This window comes from Pseudoliparis swirei, chromosome 1, assembly GCF_029220125.1.
Source record: "Pseudoliparis swirei isolate HS2019 ecotype Mariana Trench chromosome 1, NWPU_hadal_v1, whole genome shotgun sequence".
Lineage (NCBI taxonomy): Eukaryota > Metazoa > Chordata > Actinopteri > Perciformes > Liparidae > Pseudoliparis > Pseudoliparis swirei.
Window position 1 is genome coordinate 11,930,428 of NC_079388.1, and position 25,995 is coordinate 11,956,422.

At 42.6% G+C, this 25,995-nt stretch overlaps 1 protein-coding gene and 1 long non-coding RNA gene across 7 annotated transcripts in view; one reads left to right on the forward strand and one right to left on the reverse strand.

Annotated features, from left to right (window-relative positions):
- Positions 1-790: 790 nt before the first annotated feature.
- ppp1r9a (protein phosphatase 1, regulatory subunit 9A) overlaps positions 791-25,995 on the forward strand; it is a 47,139-nt gene continuing 21,934 nt past the window's right edge. For 4 of the 5 annotated variants that reach the window (XM_056415637.1, XM_056415639.1, XM_056415645.1 and 1 more), the window contains exons 1-5: positions 806-1,128; positions 2,357-3,878; positions 16,849-16,981; positions 17,648-17,768; positions 22,661-22,765. In XM_056415637.1, the coding sequence (XP_056271612.1) occupies positions 2,499-3,878; positions 16,849-16,981; positions 17,648-17,768; positions 22,661-22,765 (1,739 nt within the window). In that variant the 5' untranslated portion in view covers positions 806-1,128; positions 2,357-2,498. Of the gene's footprint in view, positions 1,129-2,356; positions 3,879-16,848; positions 16,982-17,647; positions 17,769-22,660; positions 22,766-25,995 lie in introns of all 5 variants that reach the window. The other variant, XM_056415638.1, reaches the window with a different exon arrangement.
- On the reverse strand, positions 17,734-22,698 carry LOC130194634 (uncharacterized). 2 transcript variants are annotated; one of them, XR_008831918.1, is made up of 4 exons: positions 22,595-22,698; positions 20,489-20,743; positions 18,583-19,195; positions 17,734-17,819 (listed from the first exon to the last, which is right to left on the reverse strand). It is a non-coding gene; the product is annotated as an uncharacterized LOC130194634 (long non-coding RNA). The 2 variants fall into 2 exon arrangements; XR_008831917.1 differs by lacking the exon at positions 20,489-20,743.

Below are 25,995 nucleotides of genomic sequence, written 5' to 3' on the forward strand. Positions count from 1 at the left end.
AATTTATAAAATAAAGATTGTAACGGGTGCTAACAAAGTTTGTATGTAAGCAGTAATGCCACGTATTAGTCATTATCGCCGTTTGAAAAGATAATCACACATTCGTTTCTTGACAAAGCTTCCTTTCAAGTGATTTATCACATGAATTCAGTCTCATGCTTTATGCCGTTGCTGCTGGCTCCCGTGTGACCCAGCCAGCCAGAACTGTTACCTTCTTACTTTATTATAAGACTGTTAATATGTTAATGAAAACAGAGTTATTTAGGAGAGAGACTGCACACTTTAGGAACCAAAACACTTTTCATTACATGTAGCTAAATTAACATGTTTCCCATTTCAGACTGAATACATGCTCAGTTGCATCTGTGCATGTTTGATACCGGTTATAAATCAGTTCTCATAATGTGTCTCAGCAGACTGACCTTTAATGAGTAATTTAACAGCAAACTTGACATCATTTCTTTTTGTGTGTGTGTGTGTGTGTGTGTGTGTGTGCGTGTGTGTGGCCATATTTTGAGCCGCCTCAATGTGCACACCCGTGGCACAGGCGGAGCGGTCCATGACTCTCTCATCCCCACCCAAGACCCCCTTTGATAACCAATAAGCGACGAGTGAAGTTACAGTCCTGGTATTCGTGGCGGACTGCGGCTCACACAAACCCCCTCCTTGCCGCAGATTATCGGACCAAACCATTGCCGCAGTTCAGGTTTGAGCACCTGTCACATGAGGCGTTACATCTGCAAATCCCCGGCCACCATTACAGCTTAGTGTGTTTACTTTGGCTGTACCGCAGACGTCCATCGGACCTCCCCCCTGCAGACCGCCTCCACCGTGCAGCTCCCGGTGCGCTGATCGGCCAGATTGCACCGACCCCCCTACAGCGCGACTGGCAGCATCGCCCACTGCCTGCAATGGCGTTCAGGCGGCTCTAGTGTGTCCGAGCGTGTTTCGGTAGTGGCGATTCCGTCCCGGACAATTTACTAGCGTGGGATAGAAAACATGTTTCTTTTTTTAAAAGATTTTTTTTTGTTTGCATCACGAGCGTGCACATTCCGTTCACGAGTTTGAGCTCGTGGGTCTCAGTTGTGTTTGTATCACGCGTCAAATGGAGCCGGGGGAGCGGTGGATGTAAGTCTGACTCTTTTGTTTTTTGTAACATTGAAGCAGCGTCGCTGTGGTTTGTGGTAAACTTAAGTCTTATTAGTATTCACAAAGGAAGGTCAGTCATTTATATTCCTGCCCATGCATCTGCAAGGGAGGGAAGCGTGTAGGTACAAACATGTTGAACAGAGTCGGTCGGGGGAAACCTGAGCTGTCATGTTGTGTGCGGCGGTGTGTCTGTTTATCATGTTAAAGACTCTATTTCATCTCCCATCTTTAACCTCTAACTTTATCTGTCTCTGTGCATATCCTCTCAGCATAGGCCGCCAGTCAAGTTGAAATGGATGTTTGCTTTGCTCGAGGGTTTCACATTGATAGGTGTTGTCATGGACCAGCATGGTGAATAATGAATATTAAACATTTGGGTTTCAACCGCTGCTGCTGCTGCTGCTGCATCTAATTCAGCACAACTGTGATTAATGGATTCTCTATGTCCCAGATGAATGTTTTTGGATGTGTGTCATCTTCCTCTTTGTTGAATGCATTTCCAAATAGGATTAAACATTAATGGCTGTATAGGTGTGGAATATGTACCGACTCTACTAGCATGCTCTTCTGCTTTAACGCAGTGCTATTGAAATGGTGGGGGAAATGCCAGTCTTTCAATTTATGAAATGTTGTCTTTTGAATGATATCAACACATGTCTGCTGCATTCAACAGCATTTTCTCTGTGTAGTAAAGGTTGTAAATACCTTGCAATGCTTTGTTTATGGCTGACATTTAGTAAGAACCAGCATCATGTCTGTGATGGTTAAGAGAGATGCAGGATGTGGCAGCGTACACGGGTCACATGCAGCTTACTGTAAAAAACAGGGGGAGTGGGAGAGAGAGAAAAGACAAAAAGAGCACTTAACACATAATATTCCTTGCAGTACCAGTGTGAACATAAAGAGCTCAAACACAGACCTGTATGTATTGATTTGAGGAAGTAAAGCAGCAGTGTTGAAAAGACAACATAATCAGAGTGATTTTATAGTCCAATAGGCTCCTCTTGTACTGAGAACTTTTATATTATAAATCACTATATTTGGCTCCCATGCTTCTGAATAGTGTTATTGATAGAAGGAGGAAATCAACTCTTTTCCAGCATTGTCATCGTAATTTAGATTTGTAAGAACCACTTTAAGTTTCTGTGATGTTATCGTGCCATACAACATGTTTCTATCTTTATAACACCTATTTTTGTCTCTGAAGGTATGAATGGGCCAAAAGGAACTATAACAAGTGGTGGATCTGATAAGGCAGCGTTGCCGTAGGTCAAACGAGACTCCTCACTTCCACATTCTAATGAGGCCACGGCGATGCTGACATCCCCTTTGAATCTTAAGAACTCATCATGCTGAAGACGGAGGCCTCGGGGGAGAGGACCAGCCTCCGGAGTGCCTCCCCCCACCGTAATGCCTACCGGGCTGAGTTTCAGGCACTCAAGAAGGCCTTTGACCAGCCTCGGGTAGAAGGAGCCTCCAAGCCCAGGGACCTCGAGCGTGTGAAACAGCCAAGGGGTCGCCAGTATGGCGGCCATGTCAGTCGCATTAAGGACATGTTCATAAAGATGGGCTCAGAAACTGTGCCAGAGAAGGCCAAGAGTTGTGATGATTTCTCGCCACAAAAGATGGTCAAGCCCACGAACTTCATCAACAAGGCCGATGGATCAGTGATAAAACTCCAGCATTCTGTATCAGCTGACAGGATTGGAGGTGCTGGAGTAAAGTTCTCTGAAACCAGGAAGCTGTTTGAGCAGCACTCACGTGACCAGTCCCAATCACCCGTCTTTCCAGGCGGACGTGATAAACGAGGTTCCCATGAGCATCTAGATGACTGGCGAGGTGCTCGGTCTAATCGAGGCAGCACAGACTCCTTGGACTCACTCTGCTCCAGAACGGAGGCGTGCTCGCCAACTGTCAGTCAACTGAGTGCTGTTTTTGAAAATGTTGACCAGCCCAACCATGGCGCGCAGCTCAAAGGAGTCAGCAGACGGGCCCTCTACTCACCAGATGGGTGCCACCGCCCTGGAGGTGATGTCAGCGAAGATGACTCGAGACAATCTCCAGTTCGCGAGAGCTACCAGAGCAGGACAGGTGGGAAGTTTCCCACATCCTTGTCTTCTGAGGACCTTCTCAGCGCCAGTCCTGGGACAGAGACTGAGACGGAGCTGAAACCAGTACAACAAGAGGACGAAGCCCAGGACAAAGCAGACAAAGATAGGCGGCATCTTTCCGGGGTCACCACCAACGGAGGCCAGGTGAATGGTTCATGTGAAGAAGAGGAGAAACCTTCAGAAACAAGAAAACAGGTTGAGGATCTAGGGGTGTCCAAAGCTTCAAAATCTACAGATGGTCCTGTGATTACCAACAACGCTTTGGAAGATGCAACCCCTGAGCCGTTGCCGACCGCAACGACACCAGCTGGAGAAAGACTCGAGGATGGGGATGGTTCAAGAGAAGACACGTCCTCTGGGCCTCCCAAAGACCAGGCGGAAGAACCTGATGAGGAATACCTTGGGAATGAGCGGGTGATTTTTAACGCCGACGGGGACGCCTGTTACCAGGGTTGGGGGGAGAGCTGCACAGATCCCGAGGATGACCTTTACGGAGACGATGAGGATGTTGTCTACGACCCTGGCTCCGATCTGACAGAGATCCCTGGTCTGTCACACGAAAACAAAGAGGACGTCCCTCCAAAGAGGAAGATTCGTTTCAGCACTGCCCCCATTACAGTAAGTTGGATACTGAATAAAACTGTTGTGGAAGCCTTAATTGTGTGAACAATCCAACATTAAAGGCTTTGTGAAGCTTTTATCAAAAGTAGGTTAAAACAACAAAACGCTGATATTCTATTCAGAGCTCCCTTTATATAGACTTGTATTCATCATTACTTTTAAAGCACTCATTGTAGGTAGCATCTTTGTTTTCACATACATTTTATGAAGTCATATGATCATGATGAAATTATCAGGAATCTTCATTTATCCTCATAACACCGTAATCGTTATTTCACATTGTCTTCCTATAACACGGTTTGTGATACGGTAGATACAACAGCAAATTGTTGCCGCTATTTTGTGATGCACAGCATGAGGGTCAAAACATCGCCCTCTGGGAAATTGACGTGCTCATGCTGGTTCAGCACCCACACAGTGTTCACACATGATGCTGAGTTTGTCCCATCTCTGTCTCTTAAAATGAGGGAGCCAACGTTGAACTATCTAAATGATGATATTTTGTGCTTACATTTTGCATCTAAATTAACATGTCAAATACTGTATGCTGTACACAGAATAGAGCCAACATAGTGTATATGTGTGTTACGAGTAGGACACTATTGTTTTGTCCGTCATACTCGGTGATATCAGCTGATTCATGACAAGAGATTACATGTTTAACCATGCATCCCACAGAGAATTCCCACAGTAATTACACCACAATAAGGTTTCACTTGTAAAAAATACATCTAGAATGTCCAGTTCCCACAGATATTAATTTCCCTGTTAACTTCTTTTTTTAATTAATAGAAAGATAAGTAACATAGTATTTGTTGCATCACCTGCCATAAAGTGATTTTGTTTGCTGTGCTAGATTGAACACAATGCAGCCAGTGTTTGTGGATTGGGAAATATTTTTCAGTCTTATCCTTAAGCATTAGCATCAGTAAGCTTAACATTTGCAATACTAAATAACACGCTTTAGGTTACCCGTAAACTTTTTTTTATCCTATGTCTTTAATTTTTTATGGGTCATTTTTATTTTTGAGATTTTTAGGTTCTTGTCATACAAGCGAGCGATATGTATGAGATTTATGTATGAGAGATTTTAAGATTACAAAAAATGTCCACAAGTTGAGGATCAAATCTATTAACATGCTGTAAAGAAGCAGAACAATTAACCCAGTTATTCTGATGAGAAAACGAGACGTTGGCTCACTAATTATCCTCTGCAGTGTGTCCTTTTGCATCTTTCTCTTTTCCTCCTCCTCAGGACTCAACACACACAAGTGCAGTTATTGTGTTATATAACATACCATCATATGTAATGTAATTCATGTTTTTGATAATATATTTAAACAAAAATACAAAATCAGCTTTTTAATCATTAAAAAATATATATTTTCTTGAGATCAATTACAAATTGTATATTCATCATACAGTGAAAGTGAGCACAACAAAGCTTTTTGTCCCCTTTAAGTCGAACAGGCGGGAATACGCTCCTCTGTTGTTGTCTGTCGTTTCAAGCCTTCAGGTTTTCTATGAAAAAGACAGACGCTCGTTCATCATATGGAATATTCAAGAGAGGCGCCGCCCCCACTTTACGCACATGCACAATTAAACATGCACCCCTCCCACTTCTTCATCACCCCGCCCCCCTTCACTCAGCACGTGAGGAACAAACAGGGTTCTGTCTTTTGTTCCGCTATATAGTGGAAGAGACAAAGCTATTTTCTCAGCCCTCGGCCCTGCACGAGTCCAGCTTGACCCCTGTGGGAGCAGACGGCAGAGAAGACCTTAAAATAAACTGCTGTGTTATAATCTAGTACTTAACGTTCACTCCCCTTCATGTAATATGTCTGGGTCCAGCCTCATAAAGCGGATAAATAATGTCAACATTCCAGCTTTGAAAGCTTAATTAATTTTATAAATCATCATGGTAGCCACAGGGAGAAGATGACATACAGCGTTGTCATGCTTTTGGTTCACATACACACTGATTTCTGTTTGAGAAGACGATTCACAGATCCAGATGCTCAAAGAATCCTGTTATTGTGTTGACTTCCCTAATGTTGATTTTATAGCAATGTAAGCAGCTTGGGTCTGTGCATGGGGCGGTATGGTCATCCACCACTTTGGTCCAGCATAGCATATCTTAACAGCCACTGGATGGATTGTCTGGACAATCGTGGTCCTCAGAGGATGAATCCTACTGACTGGTGATCCTCTATCTTTTGATCTAGTACCACGATGGGTTGACATTTTTTAGCTAGTTTAGGGTATCTAATTTACAACTATTGGATTGAATTCCCTGAAATTTGGTTCAGACATTTATTGTGCCCAGGGGATAAAGCTTAATCATTTTCTTCTAGCGCCACCAGCAAGTTTTCACTTGCACTGAAATATTGCTACGTACTCATCTACAAGATGGATTGAGACTCAATTTTGTACAGACATTAATTTCTCTCAGATGATTAATTCTTATGACTTTAAAGGGTGAGCCAATGTGGAAGTCAGTGCCTTAAACATGCATTATTTCCAATATCCAGCAGGGGGCGACTCCTCTGGTGGCAAAAATAAATCTGATAGTATAGAAGTCTATGACAAAAGGACCCTAATTCTTACTCGATTTATTACCTCAGTAAATGTTGTAAACATGAGTTTATGGTATCAATCGCTAGCTTCAAGTCTTCTTTAATACAGCATGATGGTCTTTTCGTAGATTAATGTCCCTTTTAGAGTAAAATATAGACAATGAAGCCGGGTGCTTAAGGGTGCGGCTACCTATTGATTGACATTTCGCTACAGCCACAGCATTGTCTGGTCTGGGTCTTGTCGGTGTATTTGTCTCAGTATATTAAGCCTTTCATAGTATGTTTTCATTTTATGAATGTTGATAGTAAACTTTGTTAATGTCTAAAACTGTCTTATTCATCATTCACCAAAAGTGTTATGGCCAAAATCCAGTAACATTTGTTTAAAAACAACCTGCAAAACTAAAGACGTTCCCATCAACGTCAGCTGTAGTTTATATTTGTGCTGTTTAGCAAGTGTTAGCACGCTAATACGCTAAACTAAGATGGTGAACATACTTAACATTATGCTTCACAATAATGTCATTGTGTACTATTGCTGTGCCTATCGTACTTGTACCCCCTTGCAGAGGCCATAAACTCTTGTTAATACCATTTTTTTGTTTTGTTACAAATAATTACTTCCACATCCTTTCACTCAGCTGTAACATCCTGACTGACCCAGTGGAAAGTGACTGCTTTGAGCTGCCCGAGGCGAAGGCAGCCAGCTCTCCTGAAGGCACTGACCGACAGAGGAGAGTCAGATCTTATCATTGACATTAGAACCTCTCGTTGAGTTGTTCAGTCCGAAGGCATTCAGACTCATGTATGAAAGTAAATTCAGTCTTCTATCACACCTTTGATGTCCTGTTGTCAAAGTATGTTCTGTGCAGCTGACATTAAGAATACATTGTTTGATCTGACGCTCACATCTCAGCCAGCTTCACTTCCTCTGTGTGGTTCTCTCACGGTTTCAAAACAATTCTGCCTTGATCGCCAGCAAATCCCAAAAGCTTTAAACCATGTCACACTTGTTGCAGATTTCTTTGCAAGCAATGTGTTGTTTTTCCCTCCTTGTTGAACCGCACCCCAGGAGTTTGACAGAAGCAGTCTCCTCCCTCTGCGCGCCGTCTGCTGTGTCAGTCTCCTCTGGTTTTCCTCTCACTCTCCACGTGAACGGCATCTAGATCGTCTTTTTAATGGTGCTTCCTGTGCCAATGGAGCAGCTGCATTTTCATCACTGGAGACACCGTGCTTTCTTTATGGAATGAAGCAAATGTGATGAGCGGAGCGCCAGTTTACAGGCCACTGTAATCAGCGCCTTCACCTTTCACTTACGTTTTCTCTATAAGATTCTGCTGCTGCACCGTTGTGGAACGCTGAGTAGCATGAATCTGAGCTCAGAGCCATAATCGATACAATAGATCCGTGTTGCTCCACTAGGCAGTGGTTTTTGCCTTTCTTTTTAGAGATGTTTTGACGGTTGTGTTCTGTTATAGGGACGGTTGTGTCCATTCTCTTTCGATGATGATTACACATCTCTTTCTTGTGAATACTGCTGTTGTCAGAAATTGACAGGTTGTTGGCTTGATAGTATCACCGATATCTCACTGCACCGGCCCACTAGATAAGTGAGCGGAGCCTCTGTATGAAGTGATTTATTCTTGGAGAGTCAATCGAATGACCACAAAGAGACAAATATAAACTACAAGGAGACGCCAAATTACAACAAAGTATGTCAGTCTGAGCGTCTTCCTCCTATAACGATGGAGTGAGGGGCATTTAACATGTTTGTCTCCACGGACCTATTGTCTCAAAATCTCTCCATCGCTATAGGCTATTTGGAGTAAACGCTATTAATTGACATTGGATTATATAAAGTAGTTTACTTGGTATTCATTAGATACTTAATAAACAATGTAACTATTAATAATATCCAGTGAATTATTGCTATAATTGCTTTACTGTGTCCTCAGTCTGGCGATACTTTCTAAACCCGCTACTGCCTCAGACTGATATCCGTTTGCTGAATGCAGGTTTGCAAGTCATGCAACAATACATCGAAGCAATTCAGAGACTCATCTTGTGCTCGTGCTGCTCGGAGCCTTAACCCTTGTGTTGCCTTTGGGTCATTTTGACCCGATTCAATGTTTCACCCTCCTGTTACCTTTATATTTACTAACATATTTTACCCTTTGGGTTGAATTTGACGCCAGCAATTAAAACCTACAGAAAATTATTAGAATTAATATTGTTTTCCAAGTTTAAGTGTGAGGCACTTTATGTTTGTTTGTTGACTACCGAAAGAACACCGACATTAAACATTGAATGGGGTCAAATTAATCCTAAGGCGGGGGGAGGGTGTAATATTGATTCGGGTCAAAATGACCCTAAGGCAACACAAGGGTTAAAAGAATATGAAGACAAAGTCGCTGATGCTTGAAAACAGAGAAAATGCCCACTAGCATCCACCCCGCCAGACGGTTTTGGACATTTGGGAGCTCATTGGACTGCCCTTAATACAGTACATGACGGAGCCTCCATATTGTACACGACTGTTTAAATCCAACGTACATTCATCAACCGAAAACATATGTGATCATCCTTATCTGGAGCATCAACTGGTCTTATACTTCACAAGCTCAAATGAGATGGCTTTTAGCCAGGGACATTCTGACTGTGATTTTGATGGAAAGATTACTCTACTTAAGGGCAGTCTGTCTTTCTGGATGACCGTATGTGTGAAACAGCATTGACATGGATGTTGGCAATGTCATTTGTAAATAGTATTTAAAGCCTGCAGCAGCATTGCTCCAGCTTAGCCCCCTTAAAGTATAGTCTAGTGTTGCAGTGGAGTCCTTTTCCCCTAAAGATCCACTATGAAGACATTTAGGACTGTTCCAGTCAGGCTCAACAAAGAACAACCCATAACGATGATTGACTGCACGGAAATGGTATTGATATAGTATTTTATGATATTTTATCCCTACATTCTTGAATTCTGTGGTTTTCCCTCTGTGGGATGAGTGAAGCTGGCTGGCAGCCTAATTATGCAATCAGTGGCTGGGTATAGTGGGAGAAAGCAGGCTTTTGTTGGGAGAGAGTTCCAACACTGGGAGGTATTTTGATTAAGCTTCTTTTATGGAAGCTAAATTGAAAATCTTGACGAACAACTAGACTTCTTACGGATCGTGTAGTAGTGGAGTCGGAAATTATTGTGTGGTGACTTATTCGTAGGTATCATAGATGAGAATTCAGCCAAAAAAGTTACTTTTTGGTGTTGTAGTCCAGCTATATGTGGAGAAGCCCATCATCGGGACTGGAAAGATTTTTACTTCTTCTCTTATTTCGGACAGGTAACAAGTACTCTAAACTCAGGTAGTGGGTGTGTGTGTAGTGTGCGTGCATGTAGCTTAGTCACTCCATTATTAATTCAGTGTATTTTTTGTTTGCTTGTTTCGGTGCAACCCAATCCTCCCGTAGGGATGCATTTTTAACGATCCAGGAAAGGCGAGATGTGACTTGCGGTTTTTGTGGCTGATTTGTTGCCGTACAATGGACTGTGTCATGGACCGCCATCCAATTCGATCTGGTCCCCTTCTAATAACATCATCAGCATATTGCTAGTTTTTTTTTATTGCGGTAAAGAAAGGCACAGAACAGAGTGTCTCAGTGGCACAATGTTCTCAGTGTTTGCTAAGCCGGTGCTGAGGACGGTTCAGACTGCTGCACCATGTCACCACCGCTCTCGTCTGTAGCGAGTCGGGAACATGAATAAGGTCAACAGTCTGGTTTCAAACTCTTACAAATGCTGAAAAAATCAACCCCTTCGACTCCTGAGATCTGTGCCATAAGCAGAATTACTCCAGATCACACAGAGCGGTTATTATGCTGTGAGGTCCCAAATTCTGCCAAGTCATTGTTGCAGCATAAAGAAGAACAAAGCCTCGATAGAAGTAGGCAGAAGACCAGCCGTACTGTAACAAGCAACATATTGTTGTGGTGTTTTTTCTCTGATCTCAGCTTCCCACTCCCTGTATATGACCAACACATGACATAAAGCAGGACATTGTCTCCTCTGCAGCCATTCAGAGTTGTTTACTAAGCTCTGCCCCTGTTTAAAGCTGGCCCCTCGCTCTCTCCCTCGCTCTCTGCGGCTCTCGTCCTGTAGTTAACCATGGACTTGGTTTGTTGGTGGGAGTCATGGCACCCGGTGGTATTGGGCCATAAACAGTGGACTGAAGTGCATTTTTGAGGGGGAAAAGGAAGACAGCAACACAGAAACAGGAGCTGACATTTTTTTTAAAGCTACCCAGAAATCCTCATTACAATTTGAAAAATAGTACAAATTAGCAGTGTATTTCTCTCAAAGATCTCTACTAGACTGTGAGTAGTCTGTGTCTACTCTGTGTGCAGAAGGTACTCCAGTTAAAAAAAGAAACGCTGACTAAGATTTTGGCGTTCCCCGACAAGTCAAAAGTCAGTGTCACTTCCTCAGACGAGTGGTGATGTGTGTCAAGATGACAAAAAGCTTGGCTTTTAATTGACTGTAAAATCTATTGGTTCTCACTTATCCTTAAACAGAACGGGTTACTGAATGTTACTGTTTGCTTCTCTCTTTTCTCACTCTCACTTCTTCCCATCTGCGCCCACTTTTTAAAAATCTGCCAGTCTCTCTCGGTCTGACCTCTCAGGACATGAATTAATTCTCCATCATCAGCAACTGTCTCGTCCTTCAGCATCCAGACACTTTCTTCAGCACCGGTCAGCTCTCTGGCGCGGTGTTGTGGCTGAGTGGCCACAAGTAGCAGTAATGAAATGCAGATGTGCTGAGCTGTCGCTGCAGAGCAGACTGTGTGTGTCTCTGTGTGTGAGTGTGCCGGGCTGTCGTTCATCCACTGCAGGGTTTGCTGGCCTCGTGCCACAGCAGTCGGACCAGTTGGGCCTTCCCGCCTCTTATTGCCCTGGGCAGCGTCCACTGTCAGGAAGGCTGGCACCGGCTCGCCAATGGCCCGGTTTAATGCCATCAGAGGCGGTTGGCTGGGCATTGGTCTCATGCTGTGACATCTTAGGCAGGGGCTCAAACAACCCTGGAGGAAATTATCCCAAGCTCCACTCGTTCCTCAGCGTTTCTTTTTTCCCCATTTTATTTTCTTTATTTCTCTCTTACTGGCTGTTTCACTCTTCAATAGCCTGACTGCCTGCTGCTGCTCTAACCCTTGAATCATAAGAGCCACTCCTGCGCCCCATCCTCTATAACTCGGTTCTTCCTGTTCATTCACTACTCATCCATTTTCTTATCATTTTAAAGCGTCCTGCATCGGTTCTTGTGCCCCTTCATTTGTCCTCCTATTTTGGTCCCAGTACATCGTCTCCATCTCTCATTTTCCTCTTGATTCAAATGTTATTACCTTTTTTTATTTATTTTTCTCATCCAGATTTACCCCATGATCTGATGCTCCCTCTTCCTCTCTCCTCCCCTGTGGATTACTGAGCCCTTGGTTAATCCTCGCTCCTCTTTCCCTGACGCCACCCCAACAGCTATTCAGACTGACTGACAGACATCATTTTTGCTGAGGGGTTGTCATCGTGAGATGAATCTTGAATCAGGACACCAGCTTGGCATGTATATGCATGCTTATTCAGACATTTATATGCATGCTTATTCAGACATGTATATGCATGCTTATTCAGACATGTATATGCTTATTCAGACATGTATATGCATGCTTATTCAGACATGCATGCTTATTCAGACATGTATCTGTGATGAAACACTCATGCACGCAAAGCCTTCATGCACACTTGTACTGTTATCACTCAAATGCCGGATTAGCATTTTTAGCATACTCACCTAACCACAAATAAAGGAGAGTGAGATGCACTTGTCCCGAGTGAAAGGGCTCAGCTTTATTGAAGCTGGTGGCCGAGGTCGTCCGCGGGGCATTTGCAGAGTCACAGCAGCTGCAGCAGCATCCATACATGACAGTAAACTGCATTTCAGAAGAATCAAACCAGACTCCCTTCATCTTCCTACAAGACCTGGATATTGGTGCGCGATTCTTGCACCTTTCGCCAAAAAAAGTTCCTCGTTTGTTTGTGTTTTTAATATGAACATTCTTTGGCAATAAACATGTTTCTGATTCTGATTCTGATTCTGATTCTGATATGAGATAACAACACTGGGAAACTAAGGGTTTTTCCATTTCTGACAACATGCTAAATGTACGTGTGTCAGTGTGTTGTGTGTCAGCGGCATTAGTCAGTGTGTTATATGGACAAGAGATGAGGATAAACTGAAGAAGAGAAGAGATATTGGTTTAAATTGTGATGATTGGCGAACAGCGAGATAGGAGAGGTAATCAATGCCAGCCTTAACTGTGTGCATGTTAGGTCTCAGAGAAAGAGGTGTGCCCGCATTTATACTGTGTCTGTGGGTGGATGAGTGATATTACACGGAGAGATGTTTGCATTTACATGCTCTCATTTTAAAAGGATGTTATGGACAGACGTTTTTAATCAAGAATTAGCCAGCATGATGTATTCAGCAAGTGCTATTAACATCCAGAGTCCAGAAAACTGTTGCAGGGTTTTAAATATATATGGCTATTTCAAAGAAGGGGATTAAAAAAAAATTGACTTTTTGTTGACACAAGATTTCTTCATCCAAAGTGGTGCATTCAGCTTAGAAGAAAGTGCCGACAGTCTAGAGGGATATATTTACATGTAAATGGTTGTGTGACTCTTCCAATTCCAGGGAGGCAGCACATGGGGAGATGGCCCATCATAACTCAATATTCACTGGTTGCTTCTTCAATACAAACTGAATTTCAGTTGAGCATAATGACCTGCCTCAGTACACACCAACTGTACTTGACAATGGAAATTAGTTGCCGTTTGTCATGAGGATATAGATTTCACACATTAATGCAGATACGGGTGGAATGCTCTGACATGACTGTTCCCAGGGATCTGTTTATTGGATTATGTGAGTCAACGCCTTGATATGCGTAATATTAAATTTGGTGTGGCTGTCAAGATTAATTTTCCTCTCTTGAGTCTCTATGTACAGACAGTGTTGGGTTCTGTCGCCCTTAAATTGTAATTCCTGTCAAGGCCAATAAAAACCGTATCAAAGCAAACTGGACTTAAAAACACGACGAGTAACCGACGCCACCAGCTGTGTGAGATGCTTTCAATGTTCATATTAGCATGTTGACAATGACAATCCGAGCATGTTGAGTTTTGCAGGTTTAATTTTGACCATGTATATAACCATCCCTTTTTAGTGCAATCGCATGCTAGCAATCAGCAGAAAACAAAGTAGTGGAGGCAGATGGGAATGTCATTAGTTGTGCATATATTTGGTCATACTGTACCATGCCTTCAGCCATGCAGCCAGCAAACACTTGCTGTATGTTGTTTGAGTACAGCCACTCTAGATGTGTGCTTAGCTGCATCCTAACTGCCTGTTCCACAGCTGTCAGACTTGTGATTTTCAGCTGCAGTTCTGGTCCTGAACTCTGGAAATGTTTCCGCTCACTGTAGTAAAACACGCAGGCGACAGCAGTCTCCTGCCACACTGCCAAGGTCAACCACGGTCACACACATTGCTAAACCATATCACGCCTTCTCTTTCTGTCTTTTCCTCGACTTCAGGTCAAAAGGTTGTTTTTTTAGGGGGGCCAAACCAAATCCAGCTCACACAACATGAAGATTATTCATCTTATCGAAGAGGAGAAACTTAGCTTGACTCATAATCGGCCTGCTCTGGTTGACCTATATATATGTTCCTTTGGGTGCCTCAATATGTACCAAATTAACTGAACCTGGCCTGACAACTGGCAGGTTTCTTTATCTTGTGGGTGAAGGATTTCCATTTGACGATGCGGTCTCTCTCTTTGATTCTCTTTCTGACTACCTCTTCCTATCCTCTCTCTCTCTCTCTCTCTCACCAATGCTCTCTTGTCCATCCTTTGTCTTCTCTGTTCATCTGATGGAGTTTTTTTTAATTCCCTCTTCTGCCTTTCTGTTCTCAATCTCCATCAGTGTTCCGTCTCTTCTTTGCTTGCCTTCTCTCAAGACCCGACCATCATCTGTCCTCACTCTCCGTGACCTCTCTTGCTCTCTGGCTCTCTCAAGTGACTGGCCACGTGCTAAAGTGTTTGTCGAGAGCACACAGTGACTGAGAGAGGCCATTAGAGAGTGTACGTAATGGTAGCATCGCTTAGAAGCCTTAGAGGACGTGATTATGAGTGTGTGTGTGTGTGTCTTACTGGTTGCTGAAGGTATGTGCCTATATATTTTATTTTATATTTCTTTAATGCTATGTGTGTGCATATGCAAGCGTTAATAATGCAGGGTTGTTGATCACACTAAATGATTGATGACAGGCTCATGGAGACCCCACAGAGCTCCCGCATGCTCACAGGGGAAAGAATAAAAACCAACCAGGCAGCATCCCGCGACATCAATGTGCCCAAGCTGTGCATACAACAGGCACAGTGTCTCTTAAACAGAGTGTCATTTATATATTCACTGTAGTTTAGTGTGTCTTTATCATGTGATGAATATTCGTCCAACACATGCCACATTCCCTCCAGCATGGACAATGTGTGACTACAAACACAAATATCTTTACCGACGATATTCATGCATGTTTGGAACTTGTTTGCCTTCATTATTGGGAACTTTGATTCCAATATTCGTAAAATATTGATGACAGAAGATAGATAGATATATACTTTATTAATCCCCAAGGGGAAATTTGTCGTCACAGTAGCAGCACCAATAAACTAACCACACGAGAATAAAATATAAAATATAAAAAATAGGGATGAAAGATATAGATGTATACAAGTAAAATATAAAATACAAAATGAAGTATATATATTTATATAAAATGAAACATATGTATATATATATTCACACACACAAACAAATATAATACAATGACTGTGCAAAGTATACAAAGTAAAATATAAAATACAAAATAAAATATATATGTATATAAGTTCTTTATTTTCTGTAATGCAATTAAAAAACAAAAAGGTCATGCATTCTGGATTCATTACAAAATCAAAATATTTATTGCTTTTTTTTAATCTTTTATTGCTGATTATGAAACAGGCTAAACTCAAATATCCTATCTCTAAATATTAGAATATCATGAAAAAGTATACTAGTAGGGTATTAAACAAATCACTTGAATCGTCTAATTAACAAACACATTTTCAAATGTTTGATTTTGTTTTGCTGTTATAAATCTTTTTTTACTTGGTCTGAGGAAATATTCAAATTTTATGAGATAGGATTTTTATATATACAACATATATGCATACACAATACAATACTAATGACTGCAGTGTAAAATTAAATATAAAAATATTAAATATATTTAATTTAATTAAAAGAAGCCAGCATTTCATATCGACTACCACAAATCAGGCTATAGGCCATATCAATAGATGTGATGTGACATAACCCCTGAGTGATCTCTCTATTGAAATATTACTCTTTCACCCAATTCAAAGAGGTCAGGGCACAGAAATAGGCAGTGACTGACTCGACCGGCGGCAGTGCAGCCGGCTGCTTGTGGTAAAGCTCTGTGCTCATGCAGCGTTGTGAATAACTTGATCGGTCGAAATCATTAAGCTAAATGTGTGATATCCCCATCCCGAAATCCTTATATATAGGAGACAGCACCATGTGGCTTTAGTTTCTCAGATTTTAATATTAGCAGCCACATGGTGGGTGGGTGCAGGTGGGTGTCTAAGGGAGAAACAGACGAGCTGCAAAGACACTTTGCAGACCCTTCGCCCCTTTACTTGGCACCAGCATTCAGCAGAACGCCACACGACAGACAGCATGCACTTTGGAGTCTGCCTGTGCTCGGCTCTCCCCCTCCTCTTCGTCGCAGAGAGCAGCAGCAGCAGGGGAGCGCTCGGCCGGGATGAGATGAGAAGTGACGGCCGACTCTTGCTGTGCAGAGAGGCTCCCTCGAGGACCACACTGCTTAGAGGAGGAGAGCGGCATCGCCCCACTATGTCCCTCTAAGCTACAGTTATCTGTTAATGTGCTGATTCTGAGGTTGTAGCTGAGGATTTTTTATCAGGGCCTTTAGTGTGTTGTGCACATGATGCAATGTTTGGGAATAAAGCTGGTGCTTACTTACAGCCATTCATAAACTTGCTAAGTACTTTTATCACCAACGAATAGAAGTGTTTTGTCACATTTGTAGGTACAATATTTGCTTTATCAAAATGTATTAAACATCCAGGATCATGCTGCTGAGGTGGTGGAATTATATCTCTGTAATAAGATCAGATTATCTGTTATTAGTCCCCCAGCAGAGACATTTTCATTTATCATTGTGGGTCCATGTTCTTTAACTCCTTTTGCTCCCTCTGCAGGTGTTCCACACCTACTCCAACGACGACTATGACCGTCGTAACGAAGAGGTGGATCCCGTGGCCTCCTCCGCAGAGTACGAGCTGGAGAAGAGGGTGGAGAAACTGGAGCTCTTTCCCGCGGAGCTGGAGAAAGGTGTGTGTGTGTGGGGGGGGGATCGAAGAACATTGTCCAACGTGGAGGTGGATCCTGTCAGTTACCAAATGCACCCAGTAGACAGAACCACCCACATACAGGATGTCACTTCTTTTTTTTATCAAAAGGAGTGACATTCATTTTGTTGTCTTTCTATCCAGGTCGTTTCCTCATCGATTTCCCCTCATTATGAATGAATGTTTAGAATTTCTAGGCCAACTATTAACAATGAGGCTTCTTATCAGATTAGTTCACATCAAACGATATTGTTGTGAACAGCTTCTTCACTTGTCTTTTCCTGTAGAGGTTTTTCCTGTGTTGAAATTCAATATCGCCAATGACCTGCAATACAATTACTTTGCATCATAAAATATCCCCATCCATTTGCTGTTACATAACCCTAACAACTCATGAATCATTCATGCGCGGTGGAGACTGTTGAATGCTACACTGGGAGAGAACTTCCCATCCAGCACATTTCCTATTCATGTGAACTTGCCGATAGTCAACGCCTCCTCCTCTTTTCCATTAAATCCGTTTACTTGGAGGCATTTTGTGTTTGATCCAAGCTTATTGGAAAGTTAAAAAGTAGAAGCTTTTCACCCGTCACACACGGATTGAGACTCAAACATACACACTTTAACTATGTGGTGTGTATGTTCCTAGATGAAGACGGCCTGGGGATAAGTATCATCGGGATGGGTGTCGGCGCTGACGCAGGACTAGAGAAACTGGGTATCTTCGTCAAGACCGTCATCGAGGGCGGAGCCGCTGAGAGAGACGCCAGGTGAGACCGGCTTTTCTATTGGAGGTCACACATATCACTGAGCGATGACGTCTGGGGACACACAAAGCAGATTAGAGAGGCAGGAAAGCTCCCATGTGACCAAGGTTGCACCTATTGTATAAAAATAGTAAAAATACACATCAATTAATCAGCAGTTATATTTCCACTTTCCCACCACCTTCTTTCCCTCACACACGCACACACACACACACACACACACACACACACACACAAACACACAGTCACACTCTGTTCCTGTCAGATTTAGCAGCAGGGGTTAGGATTACACCCATTGGGAGAGGCACAGTCTGGGACCTGTGAACTGTGTGTGTGTGTGTGTGTCTGTGTGTGTGTGTGTGTCTGTGAACTGTGTGTGTGTGTGTGTGTGTGTGTGTGTGTGTGTGTGAGAGAGTGAGAGATAGACAGAGACGCATTGCATTAGTGTATTATATTTCGTGTTTTCTGAGCAAGTTTGCAAAAGTTCGTCTCTATACGGGTCCCCAGATGACCTGTGTTGCTGTTGTTGCGAGGGAGAGAAGTGTGTATGTGTTGTGTTTATTTGTGCGCCATAAAGTTTGAGCAGTGCAGAGGAAGCACTCAGCGAGCAACAGAGGAGACGACTGCTCCCAGCAGGCGAGCTGTGGTTATTTGCCTCTAAACCGCCAGCTTCTACCTATTAGTGTGTGTGTGTGTGTGTGTGTGTGTGTCTGTGTGTGTGTGGTCAAGGTTCCTCAGACACAGATTAAAAGACTGAAAGCCACTTCCATTCCATGCAGTATGAGAGCAGTGAGCACTGTAAGCTCCGCATACTCACGTGGAACCTGGTGCACTGAGGCTGTTGGCGGTCGGTAGAGGTGCGGCTCCTTGGGGGATTCATTCTTTCTCTCATGCAGCAGTCGGGGCCGCCAGTTATAGGAACACAGGAGAGTGAGATTAGTTAATATGTAGCGAGCAGAGAGACAGGGGAGAGAAGTATCGCGTGAGGAAAGGAAACATCTTGAGAGAAGTTGTTCCAAGTTGCTGCACTCTGTTAAGTCTCATTTCCCTCTGTGACTGAGGGATGCGATCAGAGGAAGGCTCTGCTTCAATTCTGAGGCTGCAGATTTCATCCTTTTTCTCATTTATTTGAACTGAACACAGTTGTAATGTTCCCTGTGTTTTTATGTTTTGTTAATTATTCTTATAGACTCAAAATCAAAAGAGTCTTGAGAAACGACACCTGCTTACGTTTTCCTTTTCTAGGGATGGCACAGTCTGTCTGTCTGTCGGTTGGCTCGCTGCTTCGGTCCCGGCTGCCATGACGTTTGGCACGGTGACATTAATGTGCGGGTGTCCTGACGGCTTCATGGTTCTGCAATGTCTCTGGTTGTTGTGTCATGCTCCTCTTTCTCGACCCACATTGTTCTATTTGAATCACCTACGGTCACCTATCCACAAATCATATACAAATAGAATATATGTTTTAAAACATTCCTAAATACATAAACATACAACATTTGTATATATTTGGATTAGACTGGACATTCACCCCGTATAGTAGGACTCTTTTTTATTTATATTGTTGTATAACGAAACCAAAAAAGTGGTCAGATGAAACAGTTGTGGACTTGTATGTATACGTATGTAGTATTTTACAAATTATAACAGATAGCGGGGTAGTTTTTGCGCTCAGTATTGTTCACCAGTCAGACTTACTGAGAAAACAATAGAAAAATAGAAAATATAAACATCAATATACAAATAATACCAGATAATCCTAGTTAAAGAACAGTACATTCTCTTTATCTAGGGCACTGACATAGACTTAGAACAAGCAGAGGAAGGAAGTAGAAAAATGTGAGCACAAAGACAAATCAGGCCTTTCCAAATCCTATTTCCTACACTCCTAGTTAAACACACACTGTAAACACCAATGACTTTACTCAGCTGTAAAGTCATCAGAATCTAAAGCATCAACATGGTTTAAGTAATGTTCCTCTATAGATACTATACCTGATCTTCTCTAACTTGATAGAATACAACATATCTCTAATCCATTGGGCAAAGGCTGAAGGTCATCTCTCCATCTTGTCTAACAAAAGACAAAAGGTTTAGTTTGGCCAGTTTAAGCTTTGAACCCATTTGCTGCTGACCTTCCAACAAACAGAGCAGGAGATGGAGGAGGAATACTTCCTCCTGTCGTCTCATGCTTTACGAGTGTAGGTCAGTTTAGAGCAGTGAAACATTACATGACATGATTATGGCCCCTGTGGAAACAGAATCCTCCTTTATTGTGGATCTGCAGCTTTGCCTGTGTCTCCGTGAGGGATTTCACAATAACTCTTCATCACAATATCAGAGAAATATACCGAAAAATAAGTAATCACTAGATAGCTTTTGCACATTAATTTGCTCTCTAAGTGCAACTCACACACACATACAGGGGAGGAGTCACGAGGTCATTTATTTCCATCGTTACTCTTTCTAGCTGTAGGACTCTCTCTCTCTCTCTTTCTGAGTCAGATTTAATGGTCTGAGGCACACACACACACACACAATCACACACACACACTCACACACAAACACACACATAGGCAGACAGACAGAAAGATAGGCTTCGCTGTATTGTCTGGCGCAGATGACCCTGTTTGTGTGTGTGTATCCTGGGGTGAGATGGGTTTATGAGATGAAGGTGTGTGTGTGTGAGTGCGTGCGTTTTGTTATATTCGTATGAATCTTACTTTGCTGTCAATTTGTTTTTATTTGTTTTCCTGTCACCTCCGCTCAGCTGCTGTATGTCAACCAGCCTCGGCCACCGAAAGCCGCATTTGACACATTAAATGCCGTGTAGGTCTGAAAAGTGTCCGAGCTGCTGACTCTGTGTCGACCTGTCCGGCCGACGCGTCTCTCTCCAGCCGCATGACAGCTCTGGTTGATATGTTGGGCGTCTCGGTTACAGTAAACCCCGCTCTGCAGCTGCTGACTCTTGTGACAGACTGAGGAATGAGCAGAACGGCCATTGTTAACTGCAGTTGCTGATGTAACCGTCAGAGGATATTGCTTAATATAGATTTTGACTTTGCAGGAAATTTGTTCCAAAACTCTACTTTGCAGAGCTTTGCAGTAAGTAAACGGTGTGGATTAGCGAGCTGAACCCATTCTCAGCCTCTGCTGCTGTGATTATGACCACCCGGTGGTTTATCGGGGTCTTGTGAGTCCCTGAAGTTGAAGGTGTGTTCAGTCACTGTACTCTTTCGACAATAAATATCCTAATGTGTTTATTAGGTCCTTCAATTGTTGTTCCATCATGACAATTAAGAAGGATTTAGTTATGAGACTTTCATCAGTTAGTGGGGCTCATATTCCATCATTCATAAACATTTACACAAAATACTGTAGTCAGCTTGTTTGAATGAACTCCATATGTTTAGAAATTGTACATGAGGCGGCATTACTTTGATGCATGCTGATCGATCTCTGTAGAAACACTGACTCATTATCCTCTCAATTACCCTGAGTGTGATTAGGCTCCAGTCTAGTTAGTCTGGTTTGATTGGACCATTTGACAATCATAAAAAAAATGATAATTTGACGAGATTAAAGTGTAATTAAATTGTCTACATTCAACCGCATTGAAACGGTTGAAGTCGTACATATTTACCTTCGCATTGAAAATGCGGAAGGTTAAGTTTTGATCGCCGTGTATTTATTTATTTATTTATTTATTTATTTGTATGTGTATTATTCGCAAAACTCAAAAGGTATTGAACCGAATCGCATGAAATTTGGTGGGATGATTGGTTATTATCCGGGGACCAGTTGATTAGATTTTGGGATCGATCGGGTCAAAGGTCAAGGTCAAAGGTCATGAACAGGTCAAAATCTTCTTGAATCACATGAAATTTGGTGGGATGATTGGTTATTATCCGGGGACCATTTGATTATATTTTGGGATCAATCGGGTCAAAGGTCAAGGTCATGGAAAGGTCAACATCTTTTTTTTACCATAGCACGATACATTTTTGTCCAATTGGCATGCAACTAATGCCAAAATGTTCATAATTCAATGCCCAATCTTGTGATATGTGAAGGTATGCGCTCTACCGAGTGCCCATTCTAGTTGCGTGCTGTTATGATCAAATAAAAGCAGGACCTCTTCAGTGGGTTTGTTTTGTAGAAGTAAATGATGCATGCATTGTGCCTTCAAGTAGTTAATTATAAAAACAATATGCCGTTTTCTTAAAAAATAACGAGAGATAGTTATTGTTTTCTTCATATGGCGAAGCAATTATTCAAAACTGTTTCAGAATAATCCTCAATCCGGATTTTATGCAGATTTCCAAGTTGGTTTAAATGGAATATTTCACAAGGACGTCTCTTCTTCCAGTGATTATTTTTCTCTTCTCCTCCATCATAAATAGTGGATCATCAGGAGTTTAATTTCAGATCGTGACCTTAGCTGACCTCTCATCATTTTCAGAGAAGAATTTCGGGCTGTGTTGTAGCTCAGAGCGAACGGCTCCCTGGCCCCCGCGACCTCGTTAGCCCTCCCAGTTGGTTGTGAGCCTCATGTCTTCTGTCTCTTGGTCGGGCAAATAGTCCGGAGCTATCGCAGTGGAGTTTAGTGACCGCGAGAAACTCTGACACTCTTGTAATCTTGAATCTGGAGGCCAGTTTGTTTGTCTCTTGTGCGTCTCGTAGTAGTTTTGCTGCATCAGCCGTAATGTACTTTTGACGTTTATTTTTGTAGACTAGTCTGGGACGTTGTGTATGGGCCATATCAGGATTACTTCAGCTCACATGTACACACACACACACACACACACCGCAAACACAAACTCACTCACCAGTTAATGGGACACAAAGTGTGTGTTGCACAAAGTGTTGACCGATGCTTTCGTCTTGTGCGACAGGATCAAGGTGAACGACCAGATCGTGGAGGTGGATGGGACCAGTCTGGTGGGCGTCACCCAGAGCTTCGCCGCCACGGTCCTCAGGAACACATCAGGAGTCGTCAGGTAGGACCCTCAAACAAACACCCAGCAAACTTTTAATCCCATATGTCATATTTTTTTTCATTTTTAGATTAGTAGATAACAAAAACAATCATACGACTTCTTCAGGACTTTATAGAAACAGAACAGAGTGATGTCAGGGATTTCGTTACCATTAAAATATAAAAAATATGTTTGTAAAGATTCAGTGCTGATTGTTTATTTATTGCATTCACACATTAGATTTGAAGGTTTTCACCCGCTGATGAGGATCTTTGGATTACCCTCAGATTATAGAAGTGTGTCAAGCAGCTATCAGCCCCAAGAACCAGATGTACCATCGCAGAGCGTCAGACATAATTACGAACACGCTGAAGCCTCCAAAAACCTCCTTTTAAACTCAGCGATGATCAGCGAGGACGGTCTTCGCTGATCACTCCCATTGCACGGTACCATTCTGATCGCCGCTCGTCCCGCTGTCATGGTGCACAAGTTGCAAAGCAGACGCTGAAGCAGCCATGAGATTTAGCTGGCAGGTCCCTCAACGCCATCACCATATCTGAGATATGGAGGATGTGGGAACACAATATGTGACAAAAGTCTGGTGTGTTTGACAGTTGAGCTGTTTTTGGCAGGGGTTCACTAAGAGCGGCGGGGGAGCGGAACACACACACACACACACACACACACACACACACACAGCATAGCAGGAAGGCTTTGATTTGAAAAACCAGTGCTGTTCTTGGCAATGGTGTTTGCCTCACATCTCATTTACTGTTTTAACACGTTCTCCCTCCCAACTTGTCACACACTGACACTTGGTCAGTGCTCCTCCTCTTCAAACGACGCTGCTCTACGTACCTCTCTAGTGTCAGTGTTATTATTCATAGTGTCTTTTCAAAATAAACTTCTGTCTACACAGGAAGTTGGGTTCAAGCAACAAAACCACTGAACCGGGTTTAGGATTCTGCTTGGAGTTAACGTGACCGATGACGTGACTGTGACTGACGTCACCAAATGACTCAACATTGACTTTTAGATTCACACCGGACACAACCGGCTGTCTTCCGGTTGGAAGCCTTGTGTTGGTGTGAACCATCTGCCATCATCTTTATACGGCTTCAGTTGCTTTGATCATAATGGCGGCCATGGGTTAACATTGGAGTTAGTTGATAGTCCGGTGTGTCGCATTAAGACGCTAACAGAGGCCTCGGCATGTTGGTATCAGACTCCGAGGGGCACTGACGAAGCGCCCCTCCTCCCCCTCCCCCCTTCGTTCCCAGGCGGGTTTGTTTACTTCGTCAGTCATGCTTCAATTTGTCTACATTTATTGACACATAAATGCATCCATCCATATATCCTTTTATACTATAACTATGGATTATTATATAGTCCAACAGCCTCAGTGGGGTTTTTAACCATTCTGGTCACCGTGTTCACTCAGGCAGATCGATGTGTGCACTGTGGAGAGCACCTTGCCCAGGTGGTTGAACAAAGACATGTCCAACAATATCAGAACAGATGCTGTTTGCTGAACTAATATTGACGTGTGTTTTCTTCCCCGTACCAGGATGTGGTACTATAGGTGAGGCGGCCTTGAAAGGTTCCATCTATCACCTGTCCATCCGTCTAGCAATGATAAACAGATTAAAGTGTCCAGTGAAGAAAGATGTCTAGTGTAATTAGTCTATTGAAGATCTAGAAATCCACATATATACATATACATTTTCTTTTATTTAAATTTACCATATGAAAATTAGAACACTAACTATCAGATAGCACATTGTCATGATTATTACAGTAGTTGCTTTGTCTATAGCCACACTCTCTCTTCCTCACTGCTCTCTCTCTATTTCAGTCTTCCTCTTCCCCCTCCTCCTCCTCCTCCTTGGTAAATCCTTCTCTCTCTTTTTGATCACCAGAGGTGTTATGGCCAACTGTCCTAGATTTGCTGTTTTAGCTATATTTAACCCTGACTTCGAGGACTAAATCCTCCAGGTTTCAGTCAGAAGTTCCCCCCTGTGTGATAGTATGAAACACAGATGTAAAGGCTTATGAATCTCTTGTGAGAAAACACCAGAGTAATATGCACTGGGTAGAATAATAGAGATGTCACATTATCAGATTTTCTTAGCGATAAGAATATATGCTGACAATACATCAATATCTATAGAAAATAAAGAAAAAGGCAATCATAGTATTTTAGCTTCTCATAAGAAGTTGATTGTGATACATTTTCTTTAATTATCGTGAATATCACCCCATGAGTGACTTTCGCCCTTTCTTTTATTGGATTTTTTTTATAGAATAACACCCTCCTTTGCCTATTTATGTTATGATGCACCCATGTTTAACAACCTATAGAGAGAACATTTTAACAAAAAGAGGAAATCTCTCCATGTCCTCGATGTCCGACGAGTCAGAGACAGTTTCTGTTCTGTGTGAACGCTGACGATGTCAACTCAGTGCTACTGAAAGAGGAAGACTGTCCTCCCTTCATCTTCCTGCACCATACTGGATGTCTAACAAGAGCCATGCCTCATTCACTTGAGTAAAGGAGATCAGTAGTGACGGTTTCTACAGTTGATTTGTAGCACTGCTGTGTGTGGCGGCCCCAGAACTTGTTCCACTGCACTACTTAGCTGAGCCCGGTCCTTCTCTCTTCTTCTTTTTCTTTTTTTCCCCCAATAACTTTCTGTCTCCGTCCTGGCCGTCAGTTGTTCCTTCACATGTAGATCAAAGACGCCTCTCTGCTGGAGCGTAAGGCCTTTTTCTACATCGCCTTTAGAAATATGTGGAAAAGCTCTCAGGAACGGGATTCACTTGATTAGGCCCTATCTCCAATGCACGCCATCACTCTCTCTCTCTCTCCTTTACACACACACACACCCACACACTTGCACACATATACAAAGTTGTGTTTCCAGACATTGTGTTTTATGAGGTGCATATGTCCATAGGATATATGCAGACAGTGAAAGGGGAGGTAAATAACATTTTAAGCAGAGAGGATGGGGAAAAGTGTACGTTTCCATACAACGATACTGACCTTTAAATTATGCACTTTTGTACAAGACAGGAATGCCAGTCCAAACCACCAAACATGTTCCTAATGCCAAAAATATCGGCTCCATTTTGTCCGTATTGCATTGTCTGAAGCGTTTCTCACCTCAGTATGAAAGGTCCTTCACCTCGTGTATTTCCTTGATGATTTAAAGCCAGTTATCCACTGCACCATTTATGAGTGGATGCCT